We start from the raw sequence: 22104 nt of genomic DNA, 5'->3' as shown, positions 1-22104 counted from the left end.
CTGCGACTAGAATTCTGATTCATTCCTTGATTATTTCATGCTTGGACTATTGCAATAATGTTTGTGCCAAGCTACTTTTTTTTTTTTCTCTTTAACTCCACACTACAAGGCTATTCAGAGCTTCCCTGCTTGCTTTGTTTCTCACTGCAGTATCCTTGCTGTTCACATATTTTTTTGCCCATTGTTTTTCTCCTATATGCATTCAGTTACATATGAAATCAAGACTGGAAGTTCAATGTATTACTGCAATCGTTCAAGAACCTCAAGGCCACAGACTCCAACCTTCTGTGTATTCTCCAGTCCATTTGCTGAGCTTGTATCACAGCTGCTACCCAAATACTCCATCTTTCTTTTGTATGTTTAAAATATAGGCGTTCCACATATTTTTATGTCTAAAGAGCTTGAAATATTGTATACTGTTGCCTATTTCAATGCCCAGAAATCAGCTAAATTGACAACTTCTTGCTGCACTTCAGCACACTTTCAGTTTTATGAAACAGTGCACTGGTTGTTGTCATTCCAGAGGTTTTCTACAAATGTCCCAGTGTTCACACTGAAAGAAAATGCAACAAAAAGCACAGTACGTTTAAAGAAGTGAGAGGTCCCCCCTCCCCAGCAAAAGCAGCTCTTTGTGCTTCCTCATTTCAACATAGATAGCCAGAGCTGCGCTTGCAGCACTGCAAAGTAAAAATACTGTTGATGTAGTATTGGAACAACTGTATCTGACGCTCTGAAGATTTCATCTAGCATCTGTTGTAGTTATTTTATGGTTTTTTGTAGTTATTTTATATGTTTGTGCTGTGGTAGGGAAAAGCTTCATGAAAGAATGAAAGTTGAGGGAACGTCTGGTTCTTTGCACATCTTATATTTAAGCTTCTGAAAGCTGTTCATCTGCCAATGGTCTATCTACTCAAAAAGAGTAAAAAAAGAATTCTGTGCATTGAAAAATCAGAGCTTTGCTTTAATGTATTTAAGTCATGAAAAACAATCAACTTCCAGAAAGAACCTTGCCAAAAGAAAGAAGAAAGGCAATTTCACCATAACCGTGTCCAACGCTTAAAAATTCAGTCAACCATTTCATTATAGACTGGATACCAGGATTGACTATGACAGTACTTGGAATAAACTGTAAGCATGGCACACAAGAAAAGGTGGCAAGAAGTAAACAGTATTAATGGTATTCAATAAGGAAATCGTGTCTGTGTCTAAGCAGAAAGTAAATTACTATCTGAGGTTTTCTTAGCAGATTATTTAGAAACTTGCCAATAGACAAACAAAGTAAATGACAAGACTCTCAATCAGAGCTGTGTTCCCCAGCAAAATGGCTTAGTAAAATGATACAGACTACTTGGACTGCTTCTGGCAATTCTGGCTCTCCTTAGAGGACTGCTAATGTTAAATACTCAACACAAACATGTGATTGTGAATTCCTTATTCACGCTAGCTTATGGTTAGGAAGATATATCCTGTTCTCAGGGATAGGAACTCGAAAACTTATTTCTTCATCCTCATAAAAAGAAAAGATACTATTTTTTATTTGTTACTTCACAATGCAGAATAGCTAAAGCAAGATAAAAAAGCATTCTCCTCCCAGTAAGCACACATTTTGATACAGATTCCGCAGACAAGTACGTGTCTAGTGCACATTTGTACAGTGCCTAGCTCATGGACATGAAGACTCATGACCCAGTACCGTCAGAATACAAACCATCAAAATATACAGATGATATTTCCCTTTTATTTGAGAACACACAAAGCAGTATACCACTTGCTTTAGCTGTGCACATTAAAAATCAGGGGGCATGCTTAGACTGTAACAGCAAACTCTCAAGCTATGGTTTTCCATGTTTCTCTTATGAAAAAGCGTAGCATTGATTTCTGGAACAACTGTTACTCTAATAAGATTGCACATAGAAACGAATGCATCACAGCTGGTTTCAGCAGGGTTCAGTGAAGACTACCATTCACCTCTGATGAATGCAGATTAAAATATTCAAAGCTTAGTTTACTGATCAGATCAGATATTAATAGGAATATTTTTCCTAGTTCTCTCAGCTTAGTTCCTCTTTAGAAAGTCTGCTTAAAAGGGTGAGGAAGGGAGAGCACCAGAACCTGCTCATTTTGACCAACCTGCATTTCACAAAGGTGATTACAGTGGAACGATAACTGTGCATGGGGTATGCCAGAGTTTTGGTCAATACCAAGATTTATTATTCTGAGGGACAGAAAGAGTGAAATACTGACCATGGCAAATAGGCCATTAGTTACCTCTCAGTTCAATAAGTCTCGATGCTTTCCTTACTATGTGCTGATTATTTCCTGTCCAATTCACATTAGCAGCTTATTTAATGAGAACAATCTAAGCAAAGAGAGAAAAATTCACACATTTACAAAGGACATCACCAAGTTACATTTCATGACAGTTAACACCATTTGCTATTCTTTCAGGAAATAACCTTTACTGATCTTTCCTGTTTTAATGCCAGCAATTGCTTTTGAGAAGAACACTCAATTCTTATATTCACCACTAGTTATATTTTAAATAATAATAGCATCTTAAAGCACAGCAATAACTGCCTAAGTGTTGTAGGACAATGCATTCACACACTGATAGTGTCCACTAGCATGACAGCACGGCCACAGTTCCTATTCTTAATGGACACTTTTCCCCACTCACAGGGCCATCCCTACTCTTGTGAAGCCTATTTTTCTCCTATTAACTTCTACTAATGTTCATGGTAGTTGCACAGAAGCTCAGAGAGAAAGGATCCAACGTTTTAGGCAGAAAAAACATCAGTAAGGGCATGCATAAAGAACGAAATAAGTAGTGCTAATAATTTCACACAGAAAATGAGATACCAAAGGTGCAGAGAAAAGGGGTGCCTTGAATACACCATAAGATTAAAGAGAAAAACAACTGTATGCTTTTTCTACATAGGGTTCTGTTTACAAAGCCACAGCTAAATAAACAAGTAAAAAGAACACATATACATCCTTGGCCAGTGTCTGCTTTTTTGTTCTCCGAGATGCCCAAATGGTTTTGATTACTTAAAAGAGAGTATTCCTTGAATTAGTCAGCTTCCAACACTACGGCTGATCAGCAGAACAGCCATCAAAAGAGCTGGGTACACCAGCCCTGCCAGTGCCAGCACCACAGCTCAACTGGGAAACTCCAGTGACAAAAGCACCGTCGCCTACCACATCCTGCCCCAGGACATCGCAGCCTCCCATTCCATACCCATTGATCACACCTGTTAATACTGGGAATAACTAGACATCACATCTGAAGACTCCAAGAGGATTTTCCCCGATTTGAGTTAACAGAGCAAGGAGCAATATTTCCCCATAGCCACTGCTGGATTTCCACAGTCTCATGCAATGATTGTCACGTTAACTTTACATCGTAGTTTTTCAGAAAAACAGATATGGGTAGGTATAGGCCCTTCAGAGCTACTATCACTTCAGATATAAGCATCTGCATCAGCATCTCATACCATAATCTCCTCCTAAAGTCCTTATCCTCTCACTACCCATTTTTTGGGCTACTGGAAGGCAAAAGAGGGTCTGCTCAGGTCACCAACAAAGTGTTCTCAGCACCGACAGATGCAACACTTGACACTGAGAGGCATCTCTACATGTCTGGAATATTATGCTTTGTGAAGTAGCATACATTACACAAGGGAGGGCCAGTCAGAAAGCCCTGGATCTGGTAGACATTTCAGTTGCATATTTCTGTAGGATTTCTTTTCACCTTTTGTTGTGGTTTTTTTTTTAAAAGCAGCTTATATATTTACCAAATTATTTCCACACTGATGACAAGGCACCTGAACTACTATCTGTTACTATTATGGGTATTAATAACATACCGAGTTCCGTGGCAATTATAAGGATGTGCTGAAAATAATTTCAAACTTGTCCATTCAGTCGTTAGCCTAAGAGAAAAGATTATTACGGAAAGAAAAGGCTGCACTGAAGCACATACACTCAGGATCCACACCTACTTCTTGCCTTGACTGTGCTGCGCCTATTCCACATTCCTGTTACACTGCAAATAATGTGGCCAGTCGCAGTTTAGGAAGTCTTTGGCAAACCGTAAGACACGATCATGGAATAAATACTTTGCCAAAACATACACAAATACACACGCGTGGAGAGATCTCCCTAGAAATGTAGTTTGAGCTTCCTGAAAAAGCCTAAAAAGAACATCTAGGAGATCACAGTCTCTGTTCAGTTTTGCAGTTCCTATTTAAAGACAAGTTAGTCTTCTGTTTTCAGTGTTTGCTCACTTCTGAATTTGGTTTAAAGAGCTGCTAGCATAGACTTAACGAAGTTTGTTCTGAAAGGCTGATTGTGTTTCCTTCTGTCTTGTTGACAGAACCCATTTAAAATGGGCCTTCTTCATTTAATTATCTAGTCTTTATTTTTGCAAGTTTTATTTCTGAACTGGAATAAATGTTATAGTCCAAATTGTGCCTGTAGACAACAGGCTTATTTCATAAGGCTTAAAAATCCTTTCCTTTACAGTCAGTGAAGCAAGAGCTCTGTGGTACAGGCTCTGCGGCTTTGTCCAGGGCACATGCAGTACGAGCACAGGGCATGGAAGTTCACAGGGTCCTGCCGCAGGGACATTTAGGTGCGGAGGTGCCTTACACGAATGTTACAGACCCGAGGGCTGTCTGACTCCTGATCAATAATTCAAGTTTATCATCTCTAAACTCTTGTGCCTGAGAGGAGCAATATTACCAGGCAGGACATGGTAATGCTACAGATCATTCATAAAACCAGGAAAATTCCAGATGTCCAGAGTTTAAACCAGCTCCTGGACAGTTCACCCTCTACAAGAGCATGGAGCAGCAGAAGGGTTTGCTACAGGGTACAGAGGAATTACTTTAAAAGCACAGTATAGGACAGATGTATCCTGTGGAAGATAAAGACTTGAGGGCTTTCTACAAAACGGCTGTGCCCTTTTTCTACCCCCAGGGAGGAAAACTACAACTGGTTTTATTAAGCCCCAAAATACAAAAGCTCTGCAAGCAGGCAGGCACAGCCATAAATGTAGAGAGGCCTCTGCTGCTATAAATCAGCACAGCTCAACTGAAATCAATACAAAGCTTAATGCAGGCCCAGCAGAGACATGGGTGCTCTGGTCAATATTGGGGTTCAACAGCTGGCTGTCCACTGATGGCTGGCAAAAGTTGTCCTCACCTTATTTGCTCTAGTTGGAAAATTCCCTTAGAATAAACTTCAGATTCACCAGCGCACAGTCTAGCATAACTTTCTTCCCTGCCCATAATTGCTGGGGCTGGCCCAGCAGATGTTGTACAACTAACCGTAGGGGAGCTGGCCTAACCATTTGAGGATAGGGAAGGGAAGCAGCCTACCGGATAATGTCTGTAAAAGAGCTTGGAAACCACTGACACAGGCTAATTGCTTACTGCAGAGTAAAGTTTCCACCCTCTGTAGGCTCATTTGATGTAAACTTCCTAGTCATGTCCAAAACCCTAGCAGCAGGACAAATGTTGTCAGTACATAAACTGCTTAGCCAAGCCCTGCTCAGGGTTCCTGGGAAATATTCTGGGGAATGAGGAAGCAAGGAGAAAGAAACAGGTAACATGATCATCCTCCTCACTGTGCTCAGCTAGAAACAAACATCTGTCTGGCATCTGGGCTCTGCCATCCACCATTTATTCCCATCTTCAACCTAAACACAGAAGCTAGGCATTTTCATTACCTCCGGTCCCCTCGGTGAGCAAATATGGACAAAAGACATCAGGTAAGAGAGGCTGAACTGCCTGAAAATCCCGCACGGAGCTGGAAGGAACTGAATGAGGGGAGGAAAGAGAGAGAAACTCCTACGTATAAAACACCATGACAAAGCAGCAGCCTGTAGAAACACCCAATTGCTAACTTTCCCCACCTAATTGCTCATCTTAACTTCCTCCCTTTCTCAGGGAGATGCTGGCAATACTGGGACTCCTGCAGGACGTAGCATCAACCCTGGAAAATTCCTTTAGAAATACCCATGTCTTTCCCAAGTCTCTACATGCTTTTGCATTTTCCCCTCTCAGACACAACCCAAATCGTTGCCTGCAACTCGGCATTCGCATTTAGCCCGTGGCCCTGCCCCTCCTGCTCCCAGGCACTCCATGTGGGGCTGGTTCGGCAGGACAGAGCCGCTCCTCCTTGCAAGCAGAGACCGCAACGTGGCTCAGGAGGACACCAGATCTCCATCCACGTCCAGGATGGGCTTGCTCAGGTGCAGTATACGTGCAACCCATCCAGCCAGGGCACGCAGTACCTCGGTTGTATTTCATGCCGTTAAACCTTTGGTGAAGACCCATGTTTTTGCAGCTGGAACACTCAGTCCCAAACCACATACTCCTGGAATGGCATTTCAAGTCACTGTTCAAACAGTAGCCTGACAAAGCATCCTGAGAAAATGATATTATATCCTCTCTTCTGGTTTCTTGACAAGTGCTAGTAAATATATCATTCCCACCTTTTCCATCTCCTAATTTACTCCTTTTATCAGCAATAGTGACAAAAAGGTTCTAATTAGATAGCACTAATCAGGTAGAATGGCATGTGATTGACAGCTGAGAAGTCACTATCTGTTCTCTGAAAACAGATTGGCTATTTTCCTCATAAATGCAGGAGATTTATCAACAGACAAAAGGATGCAAGGCCCCAAAAGGTAAGGTATAATTACACATCAGGACTATACATTTTATTTTGACATAAATCTAAAAGGATTCGTGGGTGGTAAAAGCTTTTTTGGAGGGGTGAACAAGTGATATTACTCATAAAGGAAGAACACCACCATCACAAAAATAGAATTAGGAAAACTGTCTATGCATAAACTGGTGTGTGGTAGGTTTGTGATTTTTTTGTTGCTTTGTTTGGGCATTTTCTGGGTTTGGGTTTGGTTGGATTTTGGGGTGGGTTTTTTGGGGGGTGGCAGGTGGTGTCCTTTCCTCTCATCCCCCCCCCCCCCCCCCCCATTTTTTTTTTAAACCAGAACAGGTTAAGGAAAAAAAAAAAAGTCCAGTAACTCAAGCAAAGAGTTTTGAAACATATGACAACAGAATAATTCCACTAGTGTTTTACTTTTTAAAAACATTTTCATTTAACCATCTGCAATGAATAATCCAAATGTATTTTTCAGTAACAGAAACAAAATAAACCTGCCAAGTGGCACTTAACTTGCAATATTTTACACAAGACAGCAGATAGGAACAGGCCATTCATTCCAACATACCATTTTTTCCTTTATTTGCTTATTTCTACTCTTTGTAAGTTTGGGGGTTTAAAAACTAAAAAAGTTATTTTAAGCTGCAATATGGAAGTGTATCTTGTGGCAATATTTGTCCATCTGATAATCTCAAAGTTCAAAGAAGACTGATCATTTGTCCTACATTAGTAAAATGTTTAGATTTATTTTACTTGCGTGACCTCATTTGCAAATGAGATAGCTTGTATTTTGAGATCTAACAGAGAAAACTTCTGACATATGGTAGTTTGTGTATTAATGGAAAAAACTCTAAGCTTACCTATAATCATTCATTTTCAATGAAATTTATGGTCTGTATAAAAGAGAGGAGTTGGCAGTCAAAGAATTAACATTTGCCTGTTTATCTGATATCAGTATTCAGACTTCTTAGAAAGTAATATTTTTCCTTTAGCTAAAATTAGGCCTGCACAACATTCCCCTTGGACGAGCACCAAACGTTTGAAATGCATCTCAGATCTTCCAAAAAAGCACGCACAAGTTCATTATAAAACTTTTTAGATATTAGACATTTTTCCATAGAGTCAACAATAGCTATTAACATGATTTCAAGTTGGGTTTTTAAACAAATTCAAATACAGATCTGGAATTTTCTAGAGCTGAACCAACCATCAAACCATATGCCAAAGACATCATTCTGAAGTATATTTTGATTTGTGGCATTTCAGAATTGTGCAGACACATCAGGTTTTCTGTAAGACTTATAAGTGCAGTGGGACAAAATAAAATATCCTCCCAATATCCTACCTTCCCAGCATCACACAACCTAGTGTGAAGCTGCACTGACAGGTCTCATTTGTCGTCATTATACACTACCGCATGCACAGAAAGAAATAATTGTAAAATTTCTAGGTTTGTTTTTTTATCATTCATGATAAAAAATACATAGCTGTAAGCATCCATACATGGATGCTTACAGTATTCCTAGAAGGCTTGACAGGGTAAGCAAATGGTGAGCTTGGGTTTGAACAGGGAGAGTAAAGAAATGTTTGTGGAAGTATGCCTTTTTAAGGGTGTGTTAAGAAACTAAAAGAAGACTGAGAGAAGGAGCAGAGTAATAAGGCAAATCCTGCAGGTAAATGGCAGGAATGCAAGAAAGGAGAGGATGTGTGCAGAGGGAGTTTGCAAGGAAGTCAGCAGAAGAGAATACATTGTAAAACTTATTTAAACTATTTCTGAGCATAGTAGTAACAAAAAGCAAGTAAACAATTTGATGTTGGAGGTATTTCATGTTCCAGTCCTCCGAAGTTGTCAACTCACCCGAGTATGCCCAGTAAGGATCCCCCGAAGCCTTTCGCCTCCGTATCTGCACAGAACTACCATGTCTGTTTTCATGCAGAGAGCCAACATAACCTTCAGTCAGAGCTGGGAAGAGAAGAAGCAAGAATCATTAGGATAGTGGTGTTCTACTCCCTGGAGTTTACACTGTGAAGCTTAAATCATTGCTGAGCAGAGACTACAAACTTGGCATCGCTTAAAAAAAAATAAAATTAACAAGCATGTTCTTCACCCATGAAAACCCACCATCCAAAAGATGATTCACAGAAGCCAGGACTCACTGATGACATTATTCTGATCTGGCACATGCCTGCATAACTCCAGGAATTTCCATAAGGAAATTCTGATATACACAAGTAAACAAGTATGAGCCATGACATATGACCAAACGTTCTCTGTCTAGACCCAAAAGACAGCTTACTTCGCTAGTGACTACAAAATTACTAATTGTAATTCAACACAAAAATTATCAAGATCCTTAAATGAATACAGATGCAAACATGTGGAACATGCCAGTCCAGTGTTATCCTGGTTATCACAATTGCACCTATTTCAAACCACATCTGAAAATCCCATGTAGAACAGTCTCACCCGGGACCGAATGAATCTCTTCCATGTACACCCTGTAGACCTGAGCCCACAGCGCACTGGATAACAGTCTCAACACAAGTAAGACTCGAGTAACACCACCTCATGTGATTCACTCAAGCAAGGCAGACATGTAGCACTGCCTTCTAGCCAGAGGAAGGTTGCGTATGTCAGACAAAATACTCAGCATGCAATACCAATGCCTTACGACATGAAAGGGAGAGGCCAGTAATGAAAAAAATCTTTGTAAAACTTCACAAGCTAGAAGGAATTAAATTCATCAACCAAAACAGAACAGAATGCATCCTACATTGCATCTCAGGATTTTTCTTTCATACCTCAAACAGCACTTTTTTTTTCTTGTAAAGGAACGCATAGCTTCCACGAGGACATGGGTTGTTTAGGGGGGTTATGTGCAAATTTTGCTTATTGTTTCTATGTATCTGACCGAACCAAACTGGAGGTGTGTGAATTCACAAATGTCAGTGATAAGTCAACTACCCTTCTCAGAGCACCACAGCCAAAAACTTTTGTGCTATAATAAATGCACACAAAGACCCCTTAGATCCACAGACACAGAATGTAAAGACCAAGTATGCACCAACTGGCTCCATGGAATTTTAAGTCCAACTGAACGCAAACCACTTATTTGATCAGTAAGAAACCAGCTGAATAATTCAAATTAAAACTTCATCAAACCACGTAAAGCACTGCTACCTGTATGCAGTCACCAAGCACTGCATTCCCTTCTATTCCCAGGCCAGTTACAGCTGGGCTGAAACAAAGCTTGTAACAGGACTTCATTGAACATTAAGCACCAGTAAGTCAGAATTTGGCTTCCCTTCCCTTTAGAAAAGCTTCTGGGTGACACTCCCTTTGTACCACAGTAGTAGAGAACATGCTATGCCCAAGAGCTATCCAGGTATGCTAAACAGCTCTACAGACAACCTTCACTCTGCAACGTGGATCATTGATTTCTGTAGATTTTGGAATCCTGAAGGGGTAGGAAAAGTCATGCTATCTCAGGAAAGGCATTACAGGTTTGGCCCTACCACATTTTTTCTTGTGCGAGCAAAGGTACTAATTGTGCAATTTATTATGAGCCTCCAATTTGAATGAGTTTTGCAGATTTCTTGGCAAATTTCTAAATGCAATTTCACTCCAGGCAAACCCTGGAACACACCATGCTAGCAGGATTTGTAGGCAACACTGTATCACATACCTTGTTTTCCTCTTCTGATTTACCCTAATAGGTCTACCTGTTGGCAGGCAACGGGCAGTCATTTCAACAGGAAAGAACAGGTAAGGGATGTGGAGACCCAAACCCTCTTGGGGGGAAAAAAAAAACCAAAAAAAACAAAACCACCACCTCCCACCCCCCAAACAAAACAAGCAAAAAAACTGAGCAAAGATCAGAGACCATGAAAATCCCAAAGAATAGAACATAGAAATAACCTAGATGGCTGGCCGGAAAGGTTATCAGAAAAAAATGGCCCGACTATTCACTTAGCACATGTGCTGAGAAATACACCTGAAGCCCCTCCTTATTACAAAATGAAAGGCAACAGCAGTTTTCTTACAAGCATCTTCTACATAGAGGAGGGAAATAGTTGTGGGGGTTTTGTCACGCAGAAAAATTGATTCTTGCAGGCAGAAGGAAGATTTCACCTTGCCCCCTCCAAGGAGTAAGGTACTCCTGCAGGTTATCTGCTTATTAAGCCCTTCTGCGTGCCTTACCATCAGAAGAAAGAAACTATGTCTAAATAATCTATATTTGTTGAAGGTAAAAAGGCTCCGAGTCAGTGCAAAAGATCTGAAGTTGTAAAACCCTTTGTACTCCTAGCTGGAACCGTCAAAAAGCCACATGGCAACCATGGTATGGCTATGAATCATACCATTGATTTTCAGTATCCTCTGTGCAGAAAATTAAATTATGCAAATCCAAGCCTTTATGAATGCCTAACTTTAATGTGAAATTGAACATTTGCTTTAGTCAGGATCTTATTTATGCAATTAAAAACCTGACATTCTTGTGAAAATATACAGTTTCAGTTTTCAGCATAGTCACTTAATGGATTTGTACATTTATCTATACTTATAAATGGTGAAAAGCCATGCTGTACGCAGATTTATTTCCACCAAAACGGATGTTACTAACCAAGAGGGGAGCTCAAGTATTTGTCAAGAGAACTGTGGGAAGGAACTTGCTGGTTATACCGCTAAATATCTTCTGTAGGACTGAAAAAGAAACAAATTGGAACATCCTGTTCTAAATAAAATCCTACATCACTGTTAGGCAGCCCAACATTAATGTCAATAGTCCCCTTACAAACGTGCAGTAGTTCAGTAGTCATTAGCAATTTAGAGAAGATATACTTTTACTGGATAGCTACAGAAACTCGGGGAAAAGGATGATAGGTCAAGATCTTTGGCCACACTGTGAACTGGAAAGGTAATGGTCTGTCTCTATCAAACTGGCACGGTTCCCCAGCCTGTTCACACTATGGCCAATTTCTGCATGGGGCCACACAAACACTCCAAGAAAACACTGTGGGAACAAATAGCTATTGTTGGCAGTATCTCATACTGGTAAAGTCATCAGGAAACCACAGACTCAATCTCATGGTGCTTTTGTTCTGCGCTGTCAACTGGGGTCAACGGACTCTCTCCTACTGAAGAGGTGGAAGGTACAGAACAGAGCATACAGTTGCTTTTCAGATAAAAGTTTGGAAGAACCAAAGCATTCAAGCCAAGTCATTTCAAAAAAGAAAGTGCTTCATATATCAAAACGATCTTATGTTTCAGGCAGAATCGTTACTTTTTCTAGATTTTGGGGTGGGCTGGGCATGTACCTTCCAACCAAAACAACTTGACACCACCAATGAAAATTTAACAGGCATCTATTTCAGTGTTGCTGAATCTGCTTCTTTCACTGAAAATACATACAGCTAAAATATTTTGTTGAGCTCCAGCCATTAGAGTACATTTATTCATTTTTGTGAAATACTCCAATTCCATGGTTTCAGAAGCTATACATGCAAATAAGTGACTCAAACTCAACTGACATCTGCCCGCGTTTCTAATGCCCAAACAAGTTTTGGAGAAAATATTTAAGAAAAGTTGTTGTATTAACACCAATCGCTACAGGTTTCCACAAGTCTTTTTCAGCTGGGAGACAGTTAACAGTTCAAGAACAGAGAGCAGCCAAAAGTGGTTTCCTGCTCCACTCCTGCTGAATTGGATGCTGGAGAAAAGCCAGCAATTAGACGGGCTGGTCCGGCACGGAGCAAGTACGGGGAGGCTCCTCTCTTCTGGGAACCCTGGAAAAGTGGGGGAAGTGGAAATCCAGACAATAGGAGAGGCAGGAACATGCTCCAGGAAGGCTCAAAACGGAGCAGCCAAAACAGAGGGGTGGGATTGAATACAGGCACACACAGAGCAGGAGGCAGAGAAGAAGAGAAGGGACGGCAGAAGCCCTTGCCCTGCAAGGTTTCATTTGATACATCATGCCAGTGCTGATGGCAGAGGACTAATGAACACCATAATATACGGTCCGAGACTTGCAGATACACGATTAAAAGAGAAAGGGACCAATCTTACACTCAGATACACAAGCGTGAAATTAAATCCTGAGCAACTCCTCTGGCTGCTGGTGCAGTATTGGTGCCTATGAAGCGTAACACCTGCAGTCAGTGGAGTTGTGCTGTGCCTATCACAACTACTTCTGCAAGGAATAGAGGATCCTTCAAAGCTAACATGGAGAAATCTCTTACACACAATTTCATATAATTTTAATCGGTACTGAACGCTACATGATTTTAGATGATGTGCTAAATGAATCAACCCATGCCGCATATCTGCAGACAGCAAAAGCAATGCAATGCTGGGATATGCCTTAGCATTCTGATCAGCTTTCCATTCACTCTGTCTCAATGTATTAACTTTCCAATAAAAATTATTTGATAAGTGCCCTCAAAGGTACGATAAGGTAATTCCTGCCTGAATACCTTACTGGTATTCATAGTTCACATGAAAACACAAAATTTTATCCCCAATCTACCTTAAATATAAAGCTATTACACTATTCAGAGAGATTATACCCTCGGCATTAGTGTTTAAAAGGTATCAAGCCATCAGCTATGTAAGAAAAATCCTTTAAGGTCGATACTTTATGTCTGAATGGTGAAATCATTAGTTATGATGGTAGATTAACTAGATTGTGTGCCAAACTCGGATTCTTTTAAGCCTTCTTTGAAAACGAGGGTTGCACACAAATCTGTTTTCAGCTGTTCCGATTAAAACGGTACAAAGTCAAAGGTACACACACTGCCCAGCTCATGATCATTCTGTGACTTGCCACTGTGGACTGTACAAGCAGTTAAATCAGTTTCAGTCCTAGTCCCTAATGTGGACACAATTCTTAACTGATATAGTTCAACCTGGTGCTACTGCTGGAAAACAAGCCAGCCTTTAGAGACAAGAGACTTGACTATTAGAATCTGGAGTAGTGTCACACTATAAAAACACTTAAAGCAGGGGGTTTAAAAATAAAATCGTGTTAGTGTGTAGCAAAAAAGCACTAAATCATAAGGAATGCTAGCAATTAGTTCTGTATCAAATCAATGCCTGTAGAAAGGAAACTTTTCAAAACCAAGGAAACCACGATTTTCTTGAAGACTGCACAACACCACATTTTAAAACGGAGAGGGGGCACAGAAACATTACCTGAAGGGCTTTTGTATCATCTCTTAAATGGAGTTTAAGAGATCAGTGAGCCAAGACACTTAGCCATCTGCAAGCCTAAAGCTTCAAGCAAGCCTCACCGAAAAAAAGCAGCATCTTTACATAGGTGCATTTACTATATTTTTAATTGGACTGTGCTAAAGAGAAGCAGGTAAGCTGAAGACACTGCAATGCTACGCACTGTTAACACACGCTCTGCTGAAAAGAATTTAGGCTTCCAGGCAATTTCTTAGAATAAATGTTGTCAAACGGGCCAGAAGGGAAAAAGAGATGAGAAAAAACCAAACTGATCAGAAATAAATTTATAATATTAAACAATTAAAATATTTTTGTACAATTACAATAAATAATGGTTAAATTAATCTCTCTAGGCTCTTTCACAGACAACTTCCTAAACAAAACTAGGCTATTTGCCTTAAATATTTTACCACCCTTTGACAGCAAATAAATCTAGAATTATTTCAGGCACAGCTAATCCATTTTGATAGTGCATTACTTTTAAACAGACTCTTCAGCCATGGATTCCCATATTTTGCAGATTATTTTATATCTTGCCAAAGAAGGATGAAAGTTAAAACAACATATGGTGGTCAGACAGCATCAACAAAATCTATTCTGAATGAGACTTCTTCCTTTGATTATGCTGCAGAGATTTCTTCTGATTATCAGATAAAAGACAAAATCTATTCTCCTATGAGTGCACATGCAATTTTCACAGCTTTCCATTAACGAAATATGGGAGTTACAAATCACAAGTTTCTTGTGTTTAAGTGAAACAGCAGATGTAGCATCCGGGCGTCTGTTAAGAGACGTATATCCCTTTCCCAGATGGCAATCACCCAGGCAGCCCCTTAGTTCCTGTATGAGCACAATCCACAGGTCTATTCCTAAGAATGACACGGGGACTTTTCACACTATTCATTCTCCGTTGTTCACGTGTCTGATGGATGATGTGGTAACAGCACAAATCCTAAGAACAAGAACATAAATGCAGAGCACAGCAGGCCTTTACAGGAACTAACCAGCAGACTGCAATTTGAAGATGAAAAATAGTCCAGGGAACATGCTGTCAAACTGTGGGGATTAAATTAACTAGCAGAATTAAAAGCCCTTATCCCAAACATGAATACACCAGTCACTAGGTGCATTAACCCTTGGTAACCTGTTGAGTTGAAGGCCAGCGAGTCAAGTGTAATGCAATTTTGTATTACTCCAGTGTATCAACACAATGCAAGTCCCAGAGCATTAAAGCTGATGTAGACAAGCAACAGAAAACAGATTTTCAGTGCAGTCTTTTCCTCACATTACAAGGGATGGAGCTTAAGGGTAACAGGAACGTTTCCTACTTCAGAGAAAGCCTCATGCCAAACCAGAACAAGGACACACAAGTGTGCCACAATGCCCAGTGCTATCAGCCACTCTCTAGCAGAGCAGATGTCCTCCCAAGGAAAAGCAAACCACTCTCCTCTGTCACGAGTTCCCAGGGATCCTTCTCTCAGCCTGCCTGGCTTTATAAGCAAGATGAGCAAAGCTCATTAGCAAGACAGTTAGGCAACTTCAAGTTGCATTAATGATGCCCCATTAAGGGGACTCAGAAAGAGAACCTTGGGAGGCCAAGAAGAGACAGATGCTGCTGGGTTGATTACCGTGGTTTACACTCTGCTGGCATCAGCTGGGCAAGATACAACATAGCTGGTGAATTTGGACCGCTGATGTCAAATGGCATCACCTGCAGCACTTCGGCTAAGAACAAGCAAAGTCAGCCAGATAACCGACAGTGCCAACAATTTCCATCTCAAGATAAAAACACACAAATTAAACCAACTGTAACATCACACCTTCCAGGAGGATGGTGCCCCACAGCACAGCTTCTGCCAGATAATGTGGGGAATACTCTTAGACTCTAAGTGTTCTCAGAGTGCGGTACACGAGCTCAAATCTACCCATGTGTGAGCAACATGTCATTAAAAAAAACCCAGTCTGTTATCTTTTCCCCTGAGAAAATGCAGAAATGCTGAGCAGAAAAAAATAGCCCAGACAACTGCACTCCTCCTCCAGGATGGAGGAGCTGCTGTTTGTGTCACGCTGCAAACAGCGTGCAATCACAATAGCCACAGAAACGAAGTTTGAGGACCCCTGCTTCAGAAACACTCGTCCCCCATCGCTGAGAACTGCAAACACATCAAAACCAGCTATGTTTGATCCAAAGCCAGAGTAAAACCTTTATCCCACTGAACTCTTACCTGACACTTCCCTGCATGCAGAAATACACTCCATTTACCTTTAAGATGAAGTTTTCAAACAGACTGGTATTCTAGGCATCTAAGTTGAGGTACCTTAAAAAAGACTAATACACGTTACATCCTAAAAATCGGACTCCTTTCAGACGTTTCTGATTTGGGTAGTCAGACAGAAAAATAATTGGGAGCACCTGAAAACTCTGTAACCTTGAAAACTCTTCATCTGTGCATTCTTCACAGTCCCTCAGACTTCTGTTAACCATCATTATCTGCATTTCTTAAAAGGAGGAATCCTCATCCTTGTTCATCACCTCTCCATGCTGTACTTCACAAGGGTCACGTCACCTCTGAATTTTATTCATAACAATGCCTGATGCAAACACAGAAATAAAACTTCAGAGCAGAGGTTCATAAGCAAGGCTGACCTCCACAGGAAAGCTGATGCTCTCTCAGCCAGTGCTGACTGAATCACAGCAGATAAACAGATATACTCAATTCTCTGATATCTAGGGCAGCCTGTTCAGAGTGAACCAAGGCAATGAAAACCCAGGTATCAGTGCAAAATGGCTATTCACACAACCAGCTCCAATGTCTTTGCCCTATTTCCCCAAGGCCAAGCTGCAAGTCAAGCTTGGAACTAGCTGGAATCCAGAGGCAGCACAGCGTATTTGTGCAGAAGGGACTTGAATCCATCAGCACAGACACACTGAGAAGGGGCCGTCTTGGTCTCTTCATTCATGCCATGGTTTATCTGGGAAATGTATAAACCATGCATGTATAAATGGAGACTTGTTTATAAAATGACTTAACAATGGCAAAAGCGGGCTTTATTTCACTTCTTGCCTTATTACAAGTACCTAAACCTCAAGGGTTTTACAACAGAAAACCATGGCTGGAACCACCTGTCTCACTCTCATTCTCACATAATCAGGTGCTGCAGCATGCACAGCATTAGAAGAGCAGCCTCAGAATAGCAAATAAATATGACCTTAGTTGAGTATTTTGTACCTTCAATTCCTTATTTAATGCAGAATCACACCATTTTCATTTCACTAAACCCAGGAATACTCACAAAAACACACAAACTCATGCAAAATCACCAGTTTCACCTCTCTGCTCTGGAAATAATTTGCTTGTATCCACTGCCAGGATTTGCCATAGTACAGCCTTATTACATTTTCAAAACAGGTTCACCCAAATTACATAACAAGAACTATCTTGGTTAAAAAAAAATAATAAATTACTAGATTCATCCAAATAACCATAGCAAGGACCTTGTGATGCAGACCTGCTCTGTGCATGACTTCTGTCCACCCGGGCTGCCATCTTGCCACACTCATGCTTTCCTGTAGGTAGCCTACAATTTCATTTACTCATGTCATCACCCCATTAAAGCCACCTTTGCGTTATATCAGTAAAGACAAGCATATATGTACAAACCAGGGCCTTCTCTGGTAAACTTATGCAGAGTCCCCAGAGGGAGACTCCGCTCTTGTGTTAAGAGCATGCCAGATCTCTCCTGGAGAAGAGTTCAGCATTGACGCTGCATGGAGTCCTCACTCCATGGCATCCCTTCAAACTCACCTGCCTCCAACACGAAAGGAGCAGCAAGCCCAGCATTCATTCGGCAGAAAATCCAGGCCACAGGGCTCGTTTCATTCAGATGGAGAACAGCAAGGCACTTTATGAAGCCAACAGAGCTGCTCCCACTGCATGGCATGAGATCAAACTTGCCCCATTATAAAGTCTTCAGAGACAGGGGCTCTGTCAGCTAATAAAAATCCCTCATTCTTTATACAAAATGATTTTTTTAACCTGTGTCCTTTGGCCCATTTAACAATTTATTGACTGTGGGAAATAAAGTGAGGCCACATCAATCTCGTCCTGGTTATTTGGTTCAGGCTCTCAAATTAATGCAGAAGGTAGAAAACTCAATAAAGAACTATTTAAGAAAAGAAAGGAGAAATGCTCTAGTCCTACTGTGAGATATCTTCCTCTCAGTTTGCAGTCAGGTCTAGCCATCTATAGCTGCACAATCTCCTGGAGGAAAGATGGAAGGGCATAAACCAGCACGCTCCCCCAGATCAAGCAGAAATAACTTGAGATTTGTATCACTCTGCGCTGAAACAGATCAGTAGCGCTCAGGTAGCCAGATTTAGTGCCTCCAGCATGTGACAGCAATTCCATCCAGATCCAAAAAAAATTATTTTAGGATCAAACTTAAAAGCTGAGTAGAACCAAGCAAACAAGCATTCATTTTTATTTGTGTAAAAGTGTATTTAATTTGGCTTATGATCTACAAAACAGGGGGTTTTTTTCATCTTTTTTTATGCTGACAGCTTGCATTACATACAGATTTTGTAGCAAAGGGTTTCATCCACATTTATTTCCTAAAATATAAATCTAAAGTGGAAACCAAGATACATAGAGATTTTTTTGTGCTGACTGAACAAGTTGTTAGTCAGGGATATATGCCCCAAAAACGTGACCTACCATTTTGAAAACTTTCTCCTTTCCTTCCAAGTAAGTTGCATTGTTCAAAGGGAAAAGGCACTATAAATACTACAGAGCTGATCTGTAAAATGAATTAAACTTCCATCTTTGCTTTGCAGTTCACCATTAGTTCTTCACCCAGGCAAGAATTTTTCTGGAAATTTCCCAGCAGGAGGATCTGGTGCTGTTTAGGGTCCAAATGATACTTCGTTCCTTGGTCATTTGTCTCCAGAGAATGCAATAAAGATCTTGACATAAAACCTCATACTACTAAGAGCTAGAGCACTAAGGCCTTTGGCAGCAAGAAGAAAAAAGCAGTAATAGAGCTCAGATGAAGTAAATAGATAAAAATTGCCAGCAATGGTACACAGTTTGTAATCATACGGAGATGATATGCAGCACAGTCTGAAAAGGCAAGGGGTCACTGTTCTTTCCTATGCAACCAATTTAACCATCTGGAGGACAAAGCTAATGCCATACTCAGGAAATGTAAATGATGCTATACCAAGAGCAGGAATCAAGCAAGAATGCCTCGAAAATATTCAGCTGTCTGGCAAGCTCAGCGAAATGGGCTGATGCAAGTGAGACATTCCGCTGAAGATAGATGTAAGGCAATGCAGTTGGGGAGAAATAATAATCAGTGCAGGAATGAAGTGAGAGACTGCTGTTTAGAAAGCAGTAATGCAGAAAGACTTGAGCATTAGGGTGGATAATGAATTAGATGAAAGTTCATGCTGCAATACCACTGCAGAAAAAGGCAATTGCTATCCTGGGGCACATGCACAGAGATACTGGAAGCAATAACTCAGTTTTAGACAGTCTTTGGCAAGACTGTCACTGCAGTGCCACATGCTGTTTGAGGCCCATTACTCAAAAAAAATAAAAATAAAAAACCCCCACCTGTTTTCAACCAAAAATCTAAGACCTGGGTGGAGGCAGGGAGGGACAACAGGGGATGACACGCAACATGTGGAATGAATCAAAGCATCTTTAGCACCAACCTTGCGCCCTACTCTGTGCTGGCCTGGACAGCCCAGCCACAGGTGGCTCAGCCCTGTCTGGCCTTGCCTGGTGCACTCACGCTCATATCCTCTCAAGTCTCAAACCCTCCACTCCACTCTCTACCTTCTTGTTTCATACATCAATTTTCATAACAAGCCTCGTAAAGAGTTAGATTTTAGAGCACTCAGAAGTGTTGATCTTCAGGCAAGAAGTGCTCTCACAGCACAAGAGTGGAAGAGGATGAGATGAAGAGCTCCGTAAGGAACAAAGGGATGCTTTCACCTTGTGGCGGGCACGGTGGGAGCTCAAACGCACACCATCTTTTAAGCAAGGGCCAGGCTTGAGAGGAGACCCTCAGTGCACACAAGTGCTGGGAGCAGCACATGGTTTGCTTGAGTGCCGCTGCAGATCAGCTCTGGCTGAAGATAGAGACCACAGCACATAACTGATCATCAGCAGAGAGGCATACAGCCTTCCCAACCAGTTTGCACAGGTCCCACATTGCCAGGTCAACAAGAGAGAAGTCAGCTCTGGCAGGGGCAGAAGAAAGCTGGAGAGCTGCACACTCAATGCCCAAGCTTTCACTTACCCCAGAACACCTTTTTTCAGGAAGGCTCGGGCACAGAAGCTCGCAGTCTTCCTATTCCAGTCTCAACCACTCAGCAACATTCCCCAGTTTCCAGTGTTACTAATCCTACAATTATTACAAGCACTTAAATTACTACACAACAAAAGCACTGTGCCATGGAAGATGGGTCTAGTGTACAGCCTGCAGCCTGACAAACGTAATTGTTTTCTTAAGGATCATAAGAATTCTCATGAAGACTTCAGCCCACCTGCAGAAAGCAAGGTTGTTGACTGCTGCAGGTTTCTCACTTCCCAAGAAGATTGGCTTGGCTATTTAATTACAATAGAGCTTTGTACTTAGTCCCCACTTGACTCAGAAAGCCCCAGAATGGTCCTCAATACCCACAGAAAGTTTAATTACTCAAGAAAATAACTCCCCCCAGGCGAGTTAATTCCAAAGCGTATGCATGTGTTTCACAGTTGCTATTTCCGTATTTTATGCCTCTTCTTTTATGCTTTCACTGTGAACTGTAACAATATTCCATCTCCCATATAGCCGGTATCAGTGTTAAAAAAAACAGATTCATCCTTTCATGCAATGCTTAAAAGAATTTTTTCGTGGCAATATTCTATGTTCTAGTTTGTCCACAAAAAGGAGATATTAATATCACAACAGATATTCTCTCTTGCTCCAAACAACTTAAAAATACATTATAATAAGGAAATTACTTTTTAAATAACAAATGCATTAAAAATTGACAGCATATCAGTGCTTGCTCTGTGACAGCCATTTGTCCTATCCATGACAGGGATCTGCAAAGCTGCTTCTCTCAATACTGCACAGACTGTAAAGAATTACTTTTTCTCAGAAAAGTTGTTCACCATTAAATATGCTTTTATTGTTATTCTTTTTTACATTCTCCATATACACCACAGTCTTTGCTAGAGAAATCAAAAGTAAGACTGTTCATAAGAAAAGCTCGTGTTGTCTTTCTTTTTTTAACCCCCAATTCGCATTTTGTAAACAAGAAGCTCAAAGCAATCAGTTCCAGTCAGGCTTTTCAGCTTTGGATTTAAATCCTTTCATGACTTCTTCAAAAAACATGCATCAAAATTTCAGGGAGGGGTGGGAAGAGAACATTTGACATTGTAGTTTTCTCTGATGAACAAACTGATGTATTACAAAGAGGCATCTATATACTCAAGCTACTTGCTAACTGACAACCAAATCCGATTTGAACACGGGACTTGAAATAGCTATAAAAAAGTTAACCATTATTAGTAAAATATCTTCTAGTGTATGTGATTAGACTTAAAGCTGCAGGAAGATAAAGACTGATGCAGAGCACGTTTGGCAATTGATATTATCCGTGTTAACACAGTGTATACAAAGACCATCTTCGCCCACATGGAGTATATCCCTCATTACTGCACTGCTCTGAAAGGAACTAAAAGATACAAACATGAGATAAGAAGTTAGTTTAAGCAGATCTGCTGAAATTCCAAGAAACTGCAAGAAGCTTAGCTTCTGGCAGAGCTGGCTCTACCCATTATCCCATTAAGATGGATACTAGGACTTGCCAGGATTTTGACAGTCCAAAACACGACCACCCAACACCCACAAAAATCCCAGCAAACAATCCTCACTTGCACCCCAATAACCACAGAATGCACAGAAAAGGGGCACAGAGGCTGAGGCTTCAGAACCGAACAGCAGCAACAGGCCAGAGTCAGCCTCAGCCGGAATCGGGACGTGTGGGACAAGACTGAGCCGCAGGGAACGTGAAGGAGGTTGGTGCAGTAGAGCAAAAGGTCCCAGACTCAAACAGATGGGCTTGAAAACCAGTCTTCCCAGCAGCTTTCTAAATAGACACAAGACCAGTGAAGAGCATTCAAACTGCTCAG

The 22104-nt window shown here is 40.9% G+C and overlaps 1 protein-coding gene across 2 annotated transcripts in view; it reads right to left on the bottom strand.

The window, feature by feature from the left end:
• PTPRG (protein tyrosine phosphatase receptor type G) overlaps nt 1-22104 on the bottom strand; it is a 412936-nt gene that overhangs the window by 309663 nt on the left and 81169 nt on the right. For both annotated transcript variants that reach the window (XM_049826696.1, XM_049826694.1), the window contains exon 2: nt 8549-8653. In XM_049826696.1, the coding sequence (XP_049682653.1) occupies nt 8549-8653 (105 nt within the window). The remainder of the gene's footprint in view (nt 1-8548; nt 8654-22104) is intronic.

The sequence above is a fragment of the Accipiter gentilis genome, chromosome 23, assembly GCF_929443795.1.
Source record: "Accipiter gentilis chromosome 23, bAccGen1.1, whole genome shotgun sequence".
Lineage (NCBI taxonomy): Eukaryota > Metazoa > Chordata > Aves > Accipitriformes > Accipitridae > Astur > Astur gentilis.
This window is presented reverse-complemented; position numbering and strand designations above follow the sequence as displayed.